The sequence below is a fragment of the Bombina bombina genome, chromosome 5, assembly GCF_027579735.1.
Source record: "Bombina bombina isolate aBomBom1 chromosome 5, aBomBom1.pri, whole genome shotgun sequence".
Taxonomy (NCBI): Eukaryota; Metazoa; Chordata; class Amphibia; order Anura; family Bombinatoridae; genus Bombina; species Bombina bombina.
Window position 1 is genome coordinate 638114474 of NC_069503.1, and position 17419 is coordinate 638131892.

At 39.8% G+C, this 17419-nt stretch overlaps 1 protein-coding gene across 1 annotated transcript in view; it reads right to left on the reverse strand.

The window, feature by feature from the left end:
* MARCHF11 (membrane associated ring-CH-type finger 11) overlaps window positions 1-17419 on the reverse strand; it is a 438545-nt gene that overhangs the window by 237730 nt on the left and 183396 nt on the right. The window contains exon 2 of the mRNA XM_053715821.1: window positions 16328-16483. Coding sequence (XP_053571796.1) covers window positions 16328-16483 — 156 coding nt within the window. The remainder of the gene's footprint in view (window positions 1-16327; window positions 16484-17419) is intronic.

The following is a 17419-nucleotide window of genomic DNA, read 5'->3' on the forward strand; positions in this document are numbered from 1 at the left end:
CACAGCTCCCCAACCTGTAAGACTTGCATCTGTTGAGATTATAGTCCAGGTCGGAAGAACAAAAGAAGCCCCCTGAATTAAACGATGGTGATCTGTCCACCACGTCAGAGAATGTCGGACAATCGGTTTTAAAGATATTAATTGAGATATCTTTGTGTAATCCCTGCACCATTGGTTCAGCATACAGAGCTGAAGAGGTCGCATGTGAAAACGAGCAAAGGGGATCGAGTCCGATGCAGCAGTCATAAGACCTAGAATTTCCATGCATAAGGCTACCGAAGGGAATGATTGTGACTGAAGGTTTCAACAAGCTGAAATCAATTTTAGACGTCTCTTGTCTGTCAAAGACAGAGTCATGGACACTGAATCTATCTGGAAACCCAAAAATGTTACCCTTGTCTGAGGAATCAATGAACTTTTTAGTGAATTGATCCTCCAACCATGATCTTGAAGAAACAACACAAGTCGATTCGTATGAGATTCTGCTAAATGTGAAGACTGAGCAAGTACCAAGATATCGTCCAAATAAGGAAATACCACAATACCCTGTTCTCTGATTACAGACAGAAGGGCACCGAGAACCTTTGTAAAAATTCTTGGAGCTGTAGCTAGGCCAAACGGCAGAGCCACAAACTGGTAATGCTTGTCCAGGAAAGAGAATCTCAGGAACTGATAGTGAGCTGGATGAATCGGAATATGCAGATATGCATCCTGTAAATCTATTGTAGACATATAATGCCCTTGCTGAACAAAAGGCAAGATAGTCCTTACAGTTACCATTTTGAATGTTGGTATCCTTACATAACGATTCAATATTTTTAGATCCAGAACTGGTCTGAAGGAATTCTCCTTCTTTGGTACAATGAACAGATTCGAATAAAACCCCAGCCCCTGTTCCAGAACTGGAACTGGCATAATTACTCCAGCCAACTCTAGATCTGAAACACATTTCAGAAATGCTTGAGCTTTCACTGGGTTTACTGGGACACGGGAAAGAAATAATCTCTTTGCAGGAGGTCTTATCTTGAAACCAATTCTGTACCCTTCTGAAACAATGTTCTGAATCCAAAGATTGTGAACAGAATTGATCCAAATTTCTTTGAAAAAACGTAATCTGCCCCCTACCAGCTGAGCTGGAATGAGGGCCGCACCTTCATGTGGACTTAGAAGCTGGCTTTGCTTTTCTAGAAGGCTTGGATTTATTCCAGACTGGAGATGGTTTCCAAACTGAAACTGCTCCTGAGGATGAAGGATCAGGCTTTTGTTCTTTGTTGAAACGAAAGGAACGAAAACGATTATTAGCCCTGTTTTTACCTTTAGATTTTTTATCCTGTGGTAAAAAAGTTCCTTTCCCACCAGTAACAGTTGAGATAATAGAATCCAACTGAGAACCAAATAATTTATTACCCTGGAAAGAAAGGGAAAGTAGAGTCGATTTAGAAGACATATCAGCATTCCAAGTTTTAAGCCATAAAGCTCTTCTAGCTAAAATAGCTAGAGACATAAACCTGACATCAACTCTGATAATATCAAAAATGGCATCACAGATAAAATTATTAGCATGTTGAAGAAGAAGAATAATATTATGAGAATCATGATCTGTTACTTGTTGCGCTAAAGTTTCCAACCAAAAAGTTGAAGCTGCAGCAACATCAGCCAATGATATAGCAGGTCTAAGAAGATTACCTGAACACAGATAAGCTTTTCAGATAAGGATTCAATTTTCCTATCTAAAGGATCCTTAAAGGAAGTACCATCTGCCGTAGGAATAGTAGTACGTTTAGCAAGGGTAGAAATAGCCCCATCAACTTTAGGGATTTTGTCCCAAAACTCTAATCTGTCGGACGGTACAGGATATAATTGCTTAAAACGTTTAGAAGGAGTAAATGAATTACCCAAATTATTCCATTCTCTGGAAATTACCTCAGAAATAGCACCAGGAACAGGAAAAACTTCTGGAATAACCACAGGAGATCTAAAGACCTTGTCTAAACGTTTAGATTTAGTATCAAGAGGACCAGAATCCTCAATTTCTAATGCAATTAGGACTTCTTTAAGTAAAGAACGGATAAATTCCATTTTAAATAAATATGACGATTTATCAGCATCAACCTCTGAGACAGAATCTTCTGTATCAGAAGAATCATTAGAATCAGAATGATGATGTTCATTTAAAAATTCATCTGTATAAAGAGAAGTTTTAAAAGACTTTTTATGTTTACCAGAAGGAGGAATAACAGACATAGCCTTCTTAATGGATTCAGAAACAAAATCTCTTATGTTATCAGGAACACTCTGAACATTAGATGTTGATGGAACTGCAACAGGTAATGGTACTTTACTAAAGGAAATATTTTCTGCATTAACAAGTTTGTCATGACATTTAATACAAACAACAGCTGGAGGAACAACTACCAAAAGTTTACAGCAGATACACTTAGCTTTGGTAGATCCAGCACCAGGCAGCGATTTTCCAGTAGTATCTTCTGACTCAGTTGCAACGTGGGACATCTTGCAATATGTAATAGAAAAAACAACATATAAAGCAAAATTGATCAAATTCCTTAAATGACAGTTTCAGAAATGGGAAAAAATGCCAGTGAACAAGCTTCTAGCAACCAGAAGCAACAAATGATGAGACTTAAATAATGTGGAGACAAAATTGACGCCCACATTATTTGGCGCCTAAATGCTATTAGCGCCAAAAATGACGCCACATCCGGAACGCCGACATTTTTGGCGCAAAAAACGTCAAAAATGACGCAACTTCCGGCGACACGTATGACGCCGTAAATAGAAAAAAAATTTCGCGCCAAGAAAGTCCGCGCCAAGAATGACGCAATAAAATGAAGCATTTTCAGCCCCCGCAAGCCTAACAGCCCACAGGGAAAAAGACAATTTTTAAGGTAAGATAAAAATGATATATTCAAATGCATTATCCCAAATATGAAACTGACTGTCTGAAATAAGGAAATGTTGAACATCCTTAGTCAAGGCAAATAAATGTTTGAATACATATATTAAGAACTTTTTTTTAAAAAGTGCCCAACCATAGCTTTAGAGTGTCACAGAAAATAAGACTTACTTACCCCAGGACACTCATCTACATGTTGTAGAAAGCCAAACCAGTACTGAAACGAAAATCAGCAGAGGTAATGGTATAAATATAAGAGTATATCGTCGATCTGAAAAGGGAGGTAAGAGATGAATCTCTACGACCGATAACAGAGAACCCATGAAATAGACCCCGTAGAAGGAGATCATTGAATTCAAACAGGCAATACTCTCCTCACATCCCTCTGACATTCACTGCACGCTGAGAGGAAAACCGGGCTCCAACCTGCTGCGGAGCGCATATCAACGTAGAATCTAGCACAAACTTACTTCACCACCTCCATAGGAGGCAAAGTTTGTGGGTGTGGTGAGGGGTGTATTTATAGGCATTTTGAGGTTTGGGAAACTTTGCCCCTCCTGGTAGGAATGTATATCCCATACGTCACTAGCTCATGGACTCTTGCTAATTACATGAAAGAAATATATATTTGCCTGTGATCCCAAGCCCCATATTTGAGTATACGACCTTTTAACTCTTGACTATTTGCTTGTGGCACTAGGGTGGTGCCGTTATTTTGGTCCTAAACAGCAATATTGCAGTCTAACATGTAAATGTGGGACAATCAAAAGTACTTTTCACTTATGGCAGCTTCAAGTAGAAGCCAATCTCAAGAACTGGAACGCATTTTCTCAGTGGATAAAAGAGACTTTTCACTAAGTGCTCTCTTTGACTCCATGGAAGGTGTTTAAAAAAGCGGTATTTAAAACTACAGATAATACCAAGAGGCCTAAGAATATATAAATTCCCCACGTTTAAAGTGGATAACAAAGAGTTTATTAATGCATGGAATGCTGTTCTAATAGAATGTTCTTTGAGACATAAATATGCTTATAATTTTTTAAAATAATATGCTTACTGACATCAGACGCAAAATAGACGAACTTCAGACTTTTTATTGTATTTAATGATAGAAGCATATAAATTATGCTTACCTGATAATTTTCTTTTCTTCAGATGGAAAGAGTCCACAGCTGCATTCATTACTTTTGGGAAATAAGAACCTGGCCACCAGGAGGAGGCAAAGACACCCCAGCCAAAGTCTTAAATACTCCTCCCACTTCCCTCATCCCCCAGTCATTCTGCAGAGGAACAAGGAACAGTAGAATAAATACCAGGGTGAAAAGGTGCCAGAAGAATAAAAAATAAGAGACGACCCAGAAGAACAAATACGGGTGGGGAGCTGTGGACTCTTTCCATCTGAAGAAAAGAAAATTATCAGGTAAGCATAATTTAAGTTTTTCTTCATAAATGGAAAGAGTCCACAGCTGCATTCATTACTTTTGGGAAAACAATACCCAAGCTATAGAGGACACTGAATGCAAAAATGGGAGGGTACAATAGGCGGCCCATTCTGAGGGCACCAGTCCTGAAAAAAAACCCAACCAAACCCTGCTTCATTGGAGCCGGGCAAAAAACTAGAAGGAAAAGGCCCCACAGATAGTCCGAAAGCCTAACTAGAGACCGCAAGCAGACTCACTGAGCCAACACTCCTCCAGGAGAACCGTCACCCAGCAGTCGGTCCCCACACAACCCTTACTAGTACAGTAACAAAATCCCCAAAAGGGAGAGAACAAGGATAGCCAAAGGGATACCCAAAAGGTACAGCAAAATCCATAAAGGAAAAACCCCCTTCAAAGGAAGGCCAAGTCCACAGAGACCCGAATGGATCCCGAGAACAAGGGGAGACGACGCTCAACCCACAAGGAGCAACCGGGCATTATCAAGGAGAAGAAACATCTCCCAAATATCGTGCAAAAGCACCGAAAAAGACAGCTGAAGACAAAGTCCTCAAAACGTCAGAACTCAGAGACTGAGCAAACAGAAAAATATAAGCAAATTCAGAAATAAACACCTGAGTCCAGTAACACGCTGCCATCCGTAGGAAGAAACAGAGAAATCACTATCCGTAAGGAAGAAGCGGCCGAACAAAATAGTAAATTGCCCAACCTCCAAGACAGAGGACATTCTCCAGGCAATCCAGGCCACCAAGCCTACTCACAGATCTCAAAGGGGGAGAGGCACAGAACCTCTAAAAAAAAAAAGGTCAACTGTCACCACCAAGACCTGAGGATGAACAACAGATCTCAGATCCTACACCTAGCCAGACCAGCCCAAGCAACGACAGATCTGAAAGCAAGGGAACCGAAAGGAACCCCAAGACCGGCCCCCAAAAGGGTGGAAGAATGGACACAGCCTCTTCAACCTAAGGACAATCGGGCAGGCGTTAGACCCAAGGAGATCTAGCAAAGCCACCCGACTAAGTCTCAATGCGGAGCCAGCAGCTCCCCAGATGGAAAGGAACAACTCAAATAGCAGACCAATACCGAACCAGATAAAACATCTGTTCCAACCTCCCGAACACAGGAGAGGCCCCTAAGAAAGGAACCACACTTCTGTAAGGAGGACAACGAGCCCCCTGAATAGGAGAGCGTCGATAAACACCTGCCCATAAGCCAGGAAGTCGTAGGAAGAACCGAGAGGACACCAGGCCACGTCACTGACAAACACGGAAAAAACCCTTAAAACAACGTCGTGCTAGCACACATACCAGGCGCAAAAGTGAAAGCTGAGCAACCGCAAACCTTCCGTTTGCTAGGCAGGAAAGCCCACCATCAGGTAACGTTAGTTGGCTGTCCCAAGGAAACCGTATCGTCCGGCACAAGACAAGCCCCAAGAAACCCTGGCTCTCAGTAAATCTGGCCAAGTTGTAAAACAAAACAGCCAGAACAAGGGATAATCCCAAGTACCCCGAAAACTGGAAACCCCAGGCCAGTCCTAGAATGATAAGGTTCGGTAACATCGCACAGCGGGATCCACAAAGAGAAAACGGCGAGTAAAATCCTCGACAACCCGGAAGATCAGGACAAGAAGCCCGGGCCCCAACAATGTTTAGATTAAACAATCTTCCAGGAACATAATTCCTCATCTGATATAAAAAAACAGACTTACCAGGGAAAAATCCAGAATAAACCGGATAGCAAGAGCAAGAAGCCCTTGCAAGTCACGACCCAACGTTCCAAATAGCCAGGGCCATAAAAGGACACTAGAGCTAACAGGCGTCCAAGCAACATTAACATGTTTGTGCTTGAAAAGTGCGGCTAATCCCCCTTAAGGGACACAAGGCACTGCTCATTTTATCAACCTTGAAAGGAGGAAAGGCTGAGTAGACCTCGCCGGGGATCGAACTAGCAACCCTCAGTTTGCTACAGTACAAAGTAGCTACATAGCATTAGCATGCTGAGCTAGCTGTCCAGCTAGCCACGAGCTCCATACATAAGGGGAACAGTGAGGACAAGTCACCCGAACAGAGCAACATCACGCCTCCACAGAGGACAGTAAAACATGGGTTTGGATGCCACCTGGATGGCTATACCTGAACCATATGAGTGGAAAACCACTAGGACCTCTTCTATCCCAAGAAGGAGATGCAGAGCATTCCCAATGCCGGGGAAGGGCCCCTAACCGGAGCACAAAAGGATGTCACTGTCTAATGTCCCAAAAAAGGAACAACCAACTCCCGAAGGGAATCCAAGTCCAAGGTGACCCATCCACAAGGAGAAACGGACAAAGTCCAAGAGGTCTCAATGAAAAAGAGAACCACTAAAGGAACAAATTCAAAAAGGACAATTTCCTAAAGCAACACCTCCCTGATCGGCAGAAAAGAGGTGCTAAACCCTCTAATTTTCCCACCACGTGGGAAGGAATATTCTAGGTTCCGAGGGTATCGGAAGCAACAGAGAGTGACACAGCAAAATTCACTGACCCAGTCACCAGAGAGACGGCTATTTAGGACTGAAACAATCCCGAGAGCTGCACGAATCCGCAAGTCCTCTTGAGAATGCTTAGCTGAAGCTTGAAAAACAAGAAACATAAATAATGTGAAGAGCACTCAGCACCCCAACCTGACCAGCAAGGTATATTAGGCGCCAGGTGTCTGATAAAGAAGATCTGAACCTAAACAGGACCAGCCTGCAATCAGGGTCATAACTGCCAAGCTGGCTAAATCCGCCCTCAGAGAGGGAGGAAGAAAAACAGATAAACATTGGACTAACGTGTCCCGAACAAGTTCCGTAGAAGCAAACAGCGAGTATTGATCCCAGAGAAGTTCCCGCAAGAAACATAGTATGAAAAAATAAAAATAAAATTCATCCTAACCGGATAAAATAAAATGACAGGCAACCGGAGGATTAACGCCCCCCAAAAAACGGAAAGATCCGCAGGACCAGCCTAACGGAAACTATGTTCTTCCAACAAAACTGGGAAGGATCTCGAAAACAAGACTTAAAGGAGATTACTTCACCCTCCCCCTGTCTAACGAGGTGAGCCATTTGAAGGAGGAGACTGATGAGTCCCATAACCGAGAAGGGTAGGGTCCCCAAACAGCTCAAAAACGTGTCTGAGTAGAACACGGAGGCAAGCCAGCCTGTAACGAAAGGCACAACACAGAGGAACAGTTACACCCACAGGAAACTGCTAATGCCCTTCTGTGGTCGAGAGACCTGGGGCAATGGGGCACGAACATACACAAATAAACATCTGGACTTTATAGATGCGCAAGTGCCAACAGTATGTAAAAGCGAAAACGTGCCACAACCTCTGTGGGAAACAATCCACCCTCCGAGGAGGAAAAAAGATAACCTGGGTTACCCGCATGTGTAGTAGTAGAGAGCGGTAGGAAACTCGCCTCCCGGAGGACAGTCCCTTAATTCCCCAAACCCGAGGAACAAGGTGCTCTAGAACGGCCTAAAGAACATAACTGACTGACCTGAGTTAATGGGGCCAATTCGCATTCGTCACAGGACGAAGAATCTGAATCAGAAAGTTGAACAATCTCAATATCAGTATCCTCCATAACTGGATAAAGGATACCAAAAAATTGACTAAATATAAAACAATTTAAACGGCACCTGACACCCACAATGGCTGGGGCACTCACCACCTCCTATGAACTAGACACCAGCTGACTAGATTTATCCGTCGCCACACAGTCAGGAATGCGGAAATGGGAGACCAGAACGTAAACACGCCCGGTCACAAGGTGAACCGTACATTCCAAAAAAAGTGCGCCCGACCGCAAGGTTGCGTCATTTTAAAGGCCGTTATGTTCCAAAAGCCATGAGCCCAGTTAACACTACACATAAGCAGATTGAATCACATAACAAACATGATTAAACCCCCCCCCCGTTCATTAACCCCCCTCAGGAGATATTAACCCTTGATTCCAAGATACTTAAAGAGGTCCCACTGAGACCCTGTATTTTTCATATGAGTTTGCAGGAATAAATGAGTTACAGTACAATCATGAAGAAGTAAAATGAAACAATCTTACCGGAATCTACGCCGTGGAACAGGAACACGGCCCTTCAAGTGTGACGTATAGTAGCCTCGTCTCCGCCATGGACTTGAGAGAAGAAAGCAGGCAGCAAAGCGAAGTTCGACAACGCTGATTGCTTGTGGAGTTGTTAAAATGAGTTGGGATGGTTTCACAGAAAGACTCTTCCTGCCTCTCCGGACTCTAACTTTCATCCAAGCCCTCACTGAGAGACTGACAGGATTACTTAAAACTCCCATCCCATGTCGAAGAGTACTACCCTCCATAAGAGACGGAAAAAAATGTCTGACACTTCTCTGCCAACCTCCTGGGACGAAAGGCAAAGAATGACTGGGGGATGAGGGAAGTGGGAGGAGTATTTAAGCCTTTGGCTGGGTTGTCTTTGCCTCCTCCTGGTGGCCAGGTTCTTATTTCCCAAAAGTTATGAATGCGGCTGTGGACTCTTTCCATTTATGAAGAAAACCCTGACTACAGAGGTAAAACATTCTAAATACTTTACAGAAAGTTCTGACTATAATGGGGGGCAAGTCTATATTTGAAACAAAAAGCTAAGGAACCAATATAGACATGATTAGAATCAAGATGGTTCTTATAAAGGTCCCAGACGTAGGAATCGCGGCAATAACAAAAACAATACATCTTCCAATCAAACTACCCCCAAAAAAGTCACATTTTGAGACAGTGAGGTAGAATCTGAAGATAATGCCAATTCTAGTGGGGATGAATATCAGTCTATTGCTACAGGGTCAACTGATCCACTTACTAAGACTAAGAGCATACTAATTTCTCAAACATCGACAGTGAGACCCAAGACTAAGTACATAGCGTTACCCACTAGCATTACACCAACTGGAAGTATTAAGCACCACATGGAATCTGATAGAACTAGTATTGAACAGGTTTTTCCCCAGGTCATAAATCCCCCCAAAGGGGGAGGTACACAACCGCAGCCAGTACAGGACAGATACTAATTAAGGAAAAGCAGGGGTCAGACCAAGTACAAACCCATGCAGTAATAAATCTTTCTGATATAACATTGACACCTACACAACATAAGGTGTTAGGACTAGGGTTCACCTTTGCACCAACTCTTAATTTTAACCTATTCCAAACTGTTATTGACGTAAATAGGTTAATCAGGAGCATTACACTAAAAAAGATTTTTTTGGGGTCCACAAATTCAGTGGATAGTATTGATAATCTTGAAGGTAGTGGCAATGACTCCATAGGTCATGATTTTAATTTTTCTGAACAATGTAATTGGGATCTTTAGCCCAAGAATGTCAGGGTCAATCCCAGATTTGTTCCAACAACCCCAAATTTAATAAATCAGAGTTTTATCCTATACACAGCAGGGGGTCTATAATATAAACTTTTTCAAAAAGGGTGGAACATGACCTGAAGATTTTAAAGTATACACAAGACAACATACACTTTAATCTTAACTCTAAGGAAAGGGAGGCTCTCTTTGAGCTACAATCTAACACTCAGATTGTGATTAAATCTGCGGACAAGGGGGGGTCGGTTGTAGTGATGAATAGGGATGATTATGTCACAGAAGCGCATCGGCAGCTTGACAATCCCATCAGCTACATAATCCTCCCTTCTGACCCTATTAACAGATTCTGAAAAGAGTTAAAAAGTTTGGACTAGAATGTGGATTTTTAGATTTGGATACTGCTCAATTTCTAATAATTGACTCTCCTCGCACAGCACTATTCCATCATCAACCTAAAGTTCATAAATCATTTCATGATGTGGTGGGGCACCCCATTATAAGAGGGATTAAATTGATTTTGTAAAATGTATCACTCTGGCTTGACAGTATTCTGCAGCCCTTGGTCACCTCTTTGGCCAGCCATATAAGAGACACCAAACATGTGCTAAACATTTTGAATACTATTACCAGGACACCAGAATCCAATTGGCTAACAGTAGATGTAGTGGCCTTGTATACATCCATACCTCATGAGGCAGACCTAAAAGCCATTGAATATTTTTTGAAAAAACATACAAATTATGGTGTTCCCTTTCAGAAATTTGTGGTCAGGGTGACACATTTTTTGCTAACACAAAATTTCTTCACCTTGGAGGGCAATTTTTATCTCCAGAGATGTGGGACGGCAATGGGGGCTAAATTTGTCCCCTCCTATGCCAACCTATTTTTAGTTTGGTGGGAGTGGTCCCACATCTTTGGAGATACTAAACCCTATAGAAGCAACATCCAAATATACAAACGCTTTATAGATGACCTCTTGATGGTTTCGGTGGGAACACCTGATCAGGTTTTAAAATTCATATACTACCTCAATGACAACCAAATTGGCTTGAGATTTACTTTTGAGCTGAGGAAGAGGGTATTAACTTTTTGAAAATTACGTTTACAGCCACAATGGATGGCTCTGTACACTCTAGGGTTTATTGCTAGCCGATCAGTGGTAATACTTTACTTCACGCTACCAGGTGTCATGTTCCGTATGCAGTGGCCAAAGGCCAATTTGTAAGATTAGGACAAAACTGCTCTGTTTATGATGAATATGTACAGGAAGCAGACAGCCTCACTGAAAGACTCAAAGTTAGACGTTACAAAACTGAAGTCATAAACAAAGCTAGACGAGAGGTTGATAAATTGGATAATAATTATTTGCTGTTAGATAAAAAAAAAGAAAAAAGATTCACATAATAGGGTCACGTTTGTAACTGAGTATAGTGCCCAATATGATGACATATGTAAAATTGTAAAAAAAAAAACATTTTTCCCTTCTATCAGCAGATGAAAAACTACAGAATATTTTCAAATCAGGTCTAAGGTGTTCTTACAGAAATGTAAGACCATTGGTAAATATGTGTCGCCTACAAAATTGATTAGTACTGAGCCTACACGTAGTTCATGGCTGTTGCATAAAGGCATGTATAGATGTGGTCATCGCAAATGTAAACCATGCAATTTTTTTTTTATGAGACTCCTTTACTTCTATGACCACCAGAGATGTTTACCAAATATATGGCTGTCAAAATTGTACCAGTACCTATGTGATTTACTTGATTACCTGCGAAAGTTGTCACCTGCAATACATAGGCTTTACCACTAGGGACGTTTTCTCTAGGATTAGGAAAACAAATTCAACTATAAATGTAGGTAAATCAACTACCCACAATGTACAGCATTTTGTAAACACATTTTGTAAACACTCAACATAGGAATCTTAATAGCTTTAAATGGTGTGTTATAGAAAAAGTAAAAATCCCTAAAGCAAGAGGTAATAGGCTTAAATTGTTAAATAAACGTGAGATGTTTTGGGTGTTCAAATTTAACACACATTTCCCTCAAGCTCTCAATTCAGATTATGACTTTATCAATTATTGGGAGTAATTTGTCCTTTAAGCTTGGATTATCTTTAAATGTTTTGCATCAATTCTTATATAAACTTGTGTACTTGATGTATATTTTATTGTATTGTTAAATTCCACTCTCTTGATCTTTGGTATATGGCAACTTACCCGCTAAAGTATGCTCTGTTTAGCGTTACTTGGTATCACATTACACTTGGTGTGACACTTTAAACGTTATTATTATTATTAAAGAATAATAGCGATACCAACAGGGTATTGTGTTGATTATGATACCACTTTGTCAAATAGGTGTGTTTCATCTAAAATAATATGATCGTCTATTTTTGTTTGTTGTTTTTTACATATTTATACATGAATATATTCATTATTGTCAAATTTTCTCAATCATAAATGAGCAAATATATGTGTGTATTTTTATGTGTATATATATATATATATATATATATGAATATACATACATATACACATACATATACACATGTATATACATATATACACATAAATATAAATGTAAATGAGCCCTTTCCACTCAAATACATTTAAACATCACAAATAATTTTTAATCCATTTTAATAATTTTTACTGTGATTTTACTGTAAATATTTCACATTCCAGTCTTCTTCACTTAGAATTGTTTTTATTTTTACACACACACACACATATATATATATATATATATATATATATATATACCTGTATATATTTTTATAGATATATAGGTATAGATATATAATTTAATATATATATATATATATATATATATATACATACATATATATATCTCCTCTGTGCACTCACAATTCAGTTAAGTCATCAACCAAGGTGCCCAAGTCAAAGATATCCACAGATTTCTTCAAATAAGGACTGCACTCCCTGGATTTAGATAAATATAGATTATATATTATATTGTGACGTTTCGGGGTTCGCAGACCCCTTCCTCAGACCAAATGTCACCGTATAATAAATAATCTATATTTATCTAAATCCAGCAAGTGCAGTCCTTATTTGAAGAAACCTATATATATATATATATATATATATATATATATATATTTATATATATATATATATATATATATATATATATATACATATACATATAAAAGAAGAAAGTTTTCAAAATATGACTAACTATTGCTCACAAGCATTAAGTGTTTGTTTTTTTATCAGCACGCTCCATTGAAGTCTATGGGTCACAATAACTGAAGTTAGCGCGCATTGGAATTCAATTGCACGGAAACTTTTTACTTTCAATTTGTAATACACTTGCTAATTCCTGCAGATTTACTTTCAGCGCAGTTTGCCTGAGAGCAAAAAAATCTGATATACACAGTGACGTGCACTCATAGGAGGCAGGTGAGGCAGTGCCTCCCCTGGCCAAATGGTGTATTACAGCCTTTAAAAAAAATTAATAATAATAAAAAAAAAATCTTTTTTTTTTTCATTTTTCTTTGTATCTCAAAAGGTAACCCCCCCACCCCTCCACCAAATTCAGTATTTATTCATATTTTTTATTGAAAAAAAAAAGTAATATATATTAATACATTCATATTGCACAAGAAAGAAGAGGCGAGCTATCCTTTCATTGCGCAATATGAATGTAACTGTATTGTGTTGTATATGGGCCGCTAGAGACTGCCACCCAGTGGGGAATAACGCTATATGCAGGAGCCCTCAGCCCTGCCTGCTGCCCCTCAGCCAATCAGAGTAGACATATGTCTGAGTGACAGTCTCTCTGGGCTGAGTTGCCGGGCGGGAAATAGGCAGAGCAGTGAGTCAGGTCAGGTGTTATCACGTGTGCGGTTGTCCCATCAGAAGAAGTGCACTGCAGTGCTACTGTGCTCTCTCAGTCTCCTCAGTTAGTCGACGACCCAGCCATGTGTGACAGTCACTGTCAGTCAGATCTCACAGCAGTCAGAGAGTCTCAGCCTGGCCAGCCGGCCCGTGACCCGACCTGTCCTCGCTCACTCAGGAGTCACTCAGGATGCTGCTGCCGAGTGCCTTGTTAGCCTAGGTAGGTGACCGACCGGTGACGGTCAGAGAGATCACATCAGATGACGCACAAACTGTGGAGTGTGTCACTGTAGTATGGCTAACCATACAGGACGTGCACTGCTAAAAAGTTCAACCTGTAAGAGAGGTGCTGCACAGATCACACATTGCTTACACAGGCTGCTCTGCTCAGATTTATTAGCCATGCCGAGGTGACTATTAGATCTGTTTTGCAGAGCACACTGCAAAACAGAGCTAATAGTCACCTCCGCATGGCTAATAAATCTGAGCAGAGCAGCCTGTGTAAGCAATGTGTGATCTGTGCAGCACCTCTCTTACAGGTATCTGTTAGCCTGGTACTTCTGTCATTTACAAAAATGCATTTGATTTGAGCGAAAAAACACTGGATGCGTGACTTAAGGGAGTAAAAACATAGCAGCCTTTTTCAGTGCACTGCTGCCTCCTGAAGTGAGCACAGCTTTGATTGCTGTAAGACCGGTACGTTTATATAACCGAGCAGTAGTACAGTATGGTACGTGAGTAGCCACTGACAGGAGCACTGAGCTCAGTCCTACTGCTTTAGTCTGCACTCTGCACATGTACCTCCAGTGAGCTGACTCAGGTTCTGCAATTTCTCTGCTAGAAGCTTGCCGTTTCTTTGCCACAGTCCCAGGAAGTTCCAGAAATGCTTCCTCTGCACACAGACAGGACACAATGACAGGAGAGAATTCAGTGAATGAACAAGGTAGTGGGGGGGTCCGTTTTTTTAATCTAAGTTATGGTTTATGGCATGCTGCGCTTACAGGGCATAAAGCTCCCAGCCTTCAGCTCACAGCAGAACACAAACGTTTTTAACCCCTGCTCCTGCTGGAAACATGTGTTAGGTTGTGCTTAGCAATGTTCATGACTATCTCAGCACACACAGACACAAGAGAATTCAGTGAACAAGGTAAAGGGGGTCTGGCTGTTTTATCTGATGTATATTGCATGCTGCTGTGACAGGACATAAAGTTTCCAGCCCCCACCCTCCAGCTCCCAGCAGAACACAAACTTCTTTTTTTAACCCCTGCTGCTGCTAGAAATATTTGTTAGGCTGTTCAAATTTTAAATTTTTTAGTTGTGTGTGTGTATATGTATATATGTATATACATACATAGATATATACATCCCAAAGTGGCTATATTGTTGAATTTTACAGTGACAGTGCAGAAGAGTAATGAGCTGTAGGAGTGCCAAATCTATTACAAGTATATGTGTGTGTACATACTGCATATATATATATATATATATATATATATATATATATATATATATATATATATATATATATATATATGATATATCATGGTTATATGTAAGCTGCTGGATATACTTTAGCTAGATATATGCTACTGTTTTGGCTTGAACCAATGCTAATAAATAGGCAAAAAAATCAGGGCAGCCTGTTGATCTGTGCCTCTCTAACAGAACTGTGAAGTTCACAGTTCTGTTAGAGAGAGGCACAGATCAACAGACTGCTCTGATTTATTTGCCATGCGGAGGTGATGCTCAACAAATGCACCACATACCGTACTGTACTAAACAGAGGAGGGAATCCTGACATGAATATTACAGCCCTATGAGAAAGACACAATAAATCACAGACTCTGTAAGACCCACAGTGTGAAGTGAACAGGGAACCACTTCTGCTAATTAACCCTCCTAACTCCAGCAGGGAATGTAAAACTACCAGCTGTCTTACTGAGGAGAGTTTTAAAAGCATTTTTAAATGTATTTCCTTACTTGCTGTGGGTGGGTTTCTAATATGTATGGTACACAACTTTACTACACACTGACTGACATAAACTGCAGTTACCAGAGTGTATGTGTGTGTTTGTGTATTTGTGTGTGTTTGTGCTTGTGTATGTGTGCTTGTGCTTGTGTATTTGTGCATGTGTGTATTTATGTGTGTGTGTTTGTGCTTGTGTATTTATGTGTATGTGTGTTTGTGCTTGTGTATTTATATGTGTTTGTGCTTGTGTATATGTGTTTGTGTATTTATGTTTTGTGTGTTTGTGTATGTGTGTATTTGTGCTTGTATTTGTGCTCCTGGGAGTGTGTGTTTGTGTATGTGTGTGTTTGTGTGTGTGAGAGAAACATTGGCTTTATTTCTTTGGCTGAGGGCTAACACGTTTTCTCTAGCTGTCGTTAGTTTACTGTACCTTTATGTCATCATATGTCCACTTTATTAAAATACTCATGCTTTGTGTTCAAAATCTGTACTTTCTGCATGTACCTGTCATTGATCTAGGTGCATACAGAGAATATAGAGAAGATAATTGGTGCGTACAGCTGTCACTAAAACACATGCTCAGTACATAACCCCATTGGCTTATCAGTGCCTCACTAGCCTCTAACCTCACTGCACGTCACTGGATATACATCAACATGATTATCTGGGGTAAATAAATTGAAAGGGATTTTTACATTTGGAACAATGTCTTTTGTTTTTACCTTCACTTTATGCAAACCAGATGACATGATTTTGCTCTTACCTGGCATGGCTTTTTCATTTTGATTGCTATAACATGATATCTATAACAGCACAGTTCACAAGTCCATGAGCCTCTTTCACTAATCCACTTTAAAAGGCAGAGCTGGTGTGTATATCTCACAGATCCATCACATCGACATGGATTTAGTAGTTCACCCTGTCAATAAAAGGAAAAACATAGCAATAAATAAACAAATAAATAAAATGTATAAATATTTTGTCATACTTTTATTTTTTTTAAGTTTCTGGAGAATATAATTCATATTGCTGCCTGCAGCTAAAAATATGTCAGCATAATATTAATCAGCATGACATTAACTTTTTTTTTATCAATAGTATAGACAGATTCATATATTTTATTTGTACCTAAAAGGGTAAAATAATGACAAAAACATTTATATTTAATGTATTTTTAATACATAATGCTTAGACACCTATATTGTTACATAATGCATTAGAGCCTCTGTAACTCACTTACTTAAGATTTGGCTAACAGTTATGGGCAAGATGGGTGGGAAATAAACATGGCATATATGTGACCTAAAAAATTTAAGGTGCATAGTAAAAATGTTCTTGAAGTAGCAGCTAAAGAGACAGTAAAATCAAAATTAAACTCATGATTTAAATTAAATTCCATTTTACATCTTCACCTTTTACTCTTTGGCATCCTTTGTTGAAACTATGCCTAGATAGGCTTGAGAGAAGCAACAAAGCTAATTTGCTTACACAAAATAATTGGAAAGTTCTTCTAAATGGCATGTTCTATCTGAGGGCCTGATATTCAAGACCTCACCGGGATGGTAAGAAATCACACAAAATCTTTGGGATTTTTTTTTAGTCCTTGTATTATAATGTGGGAGTCCCCTTTTCACATAAAAAAAACACTACATTTCTCAAGATAAAATCAGTGTTTCTAAAAAAAAAAAAAAAAAGGGCTTCACCATATCGGCGAGACTTCTTAGAATATCTCACATGAACGGTGAGGTTTTAAATATCAGGCCCTGAATCATAAAGACAAAATGTATGCTTACCTGATAAATTAAATGTAAGCTTACATTCCGGCTTTTTCAAATAAATATACAGAGAGAACAAA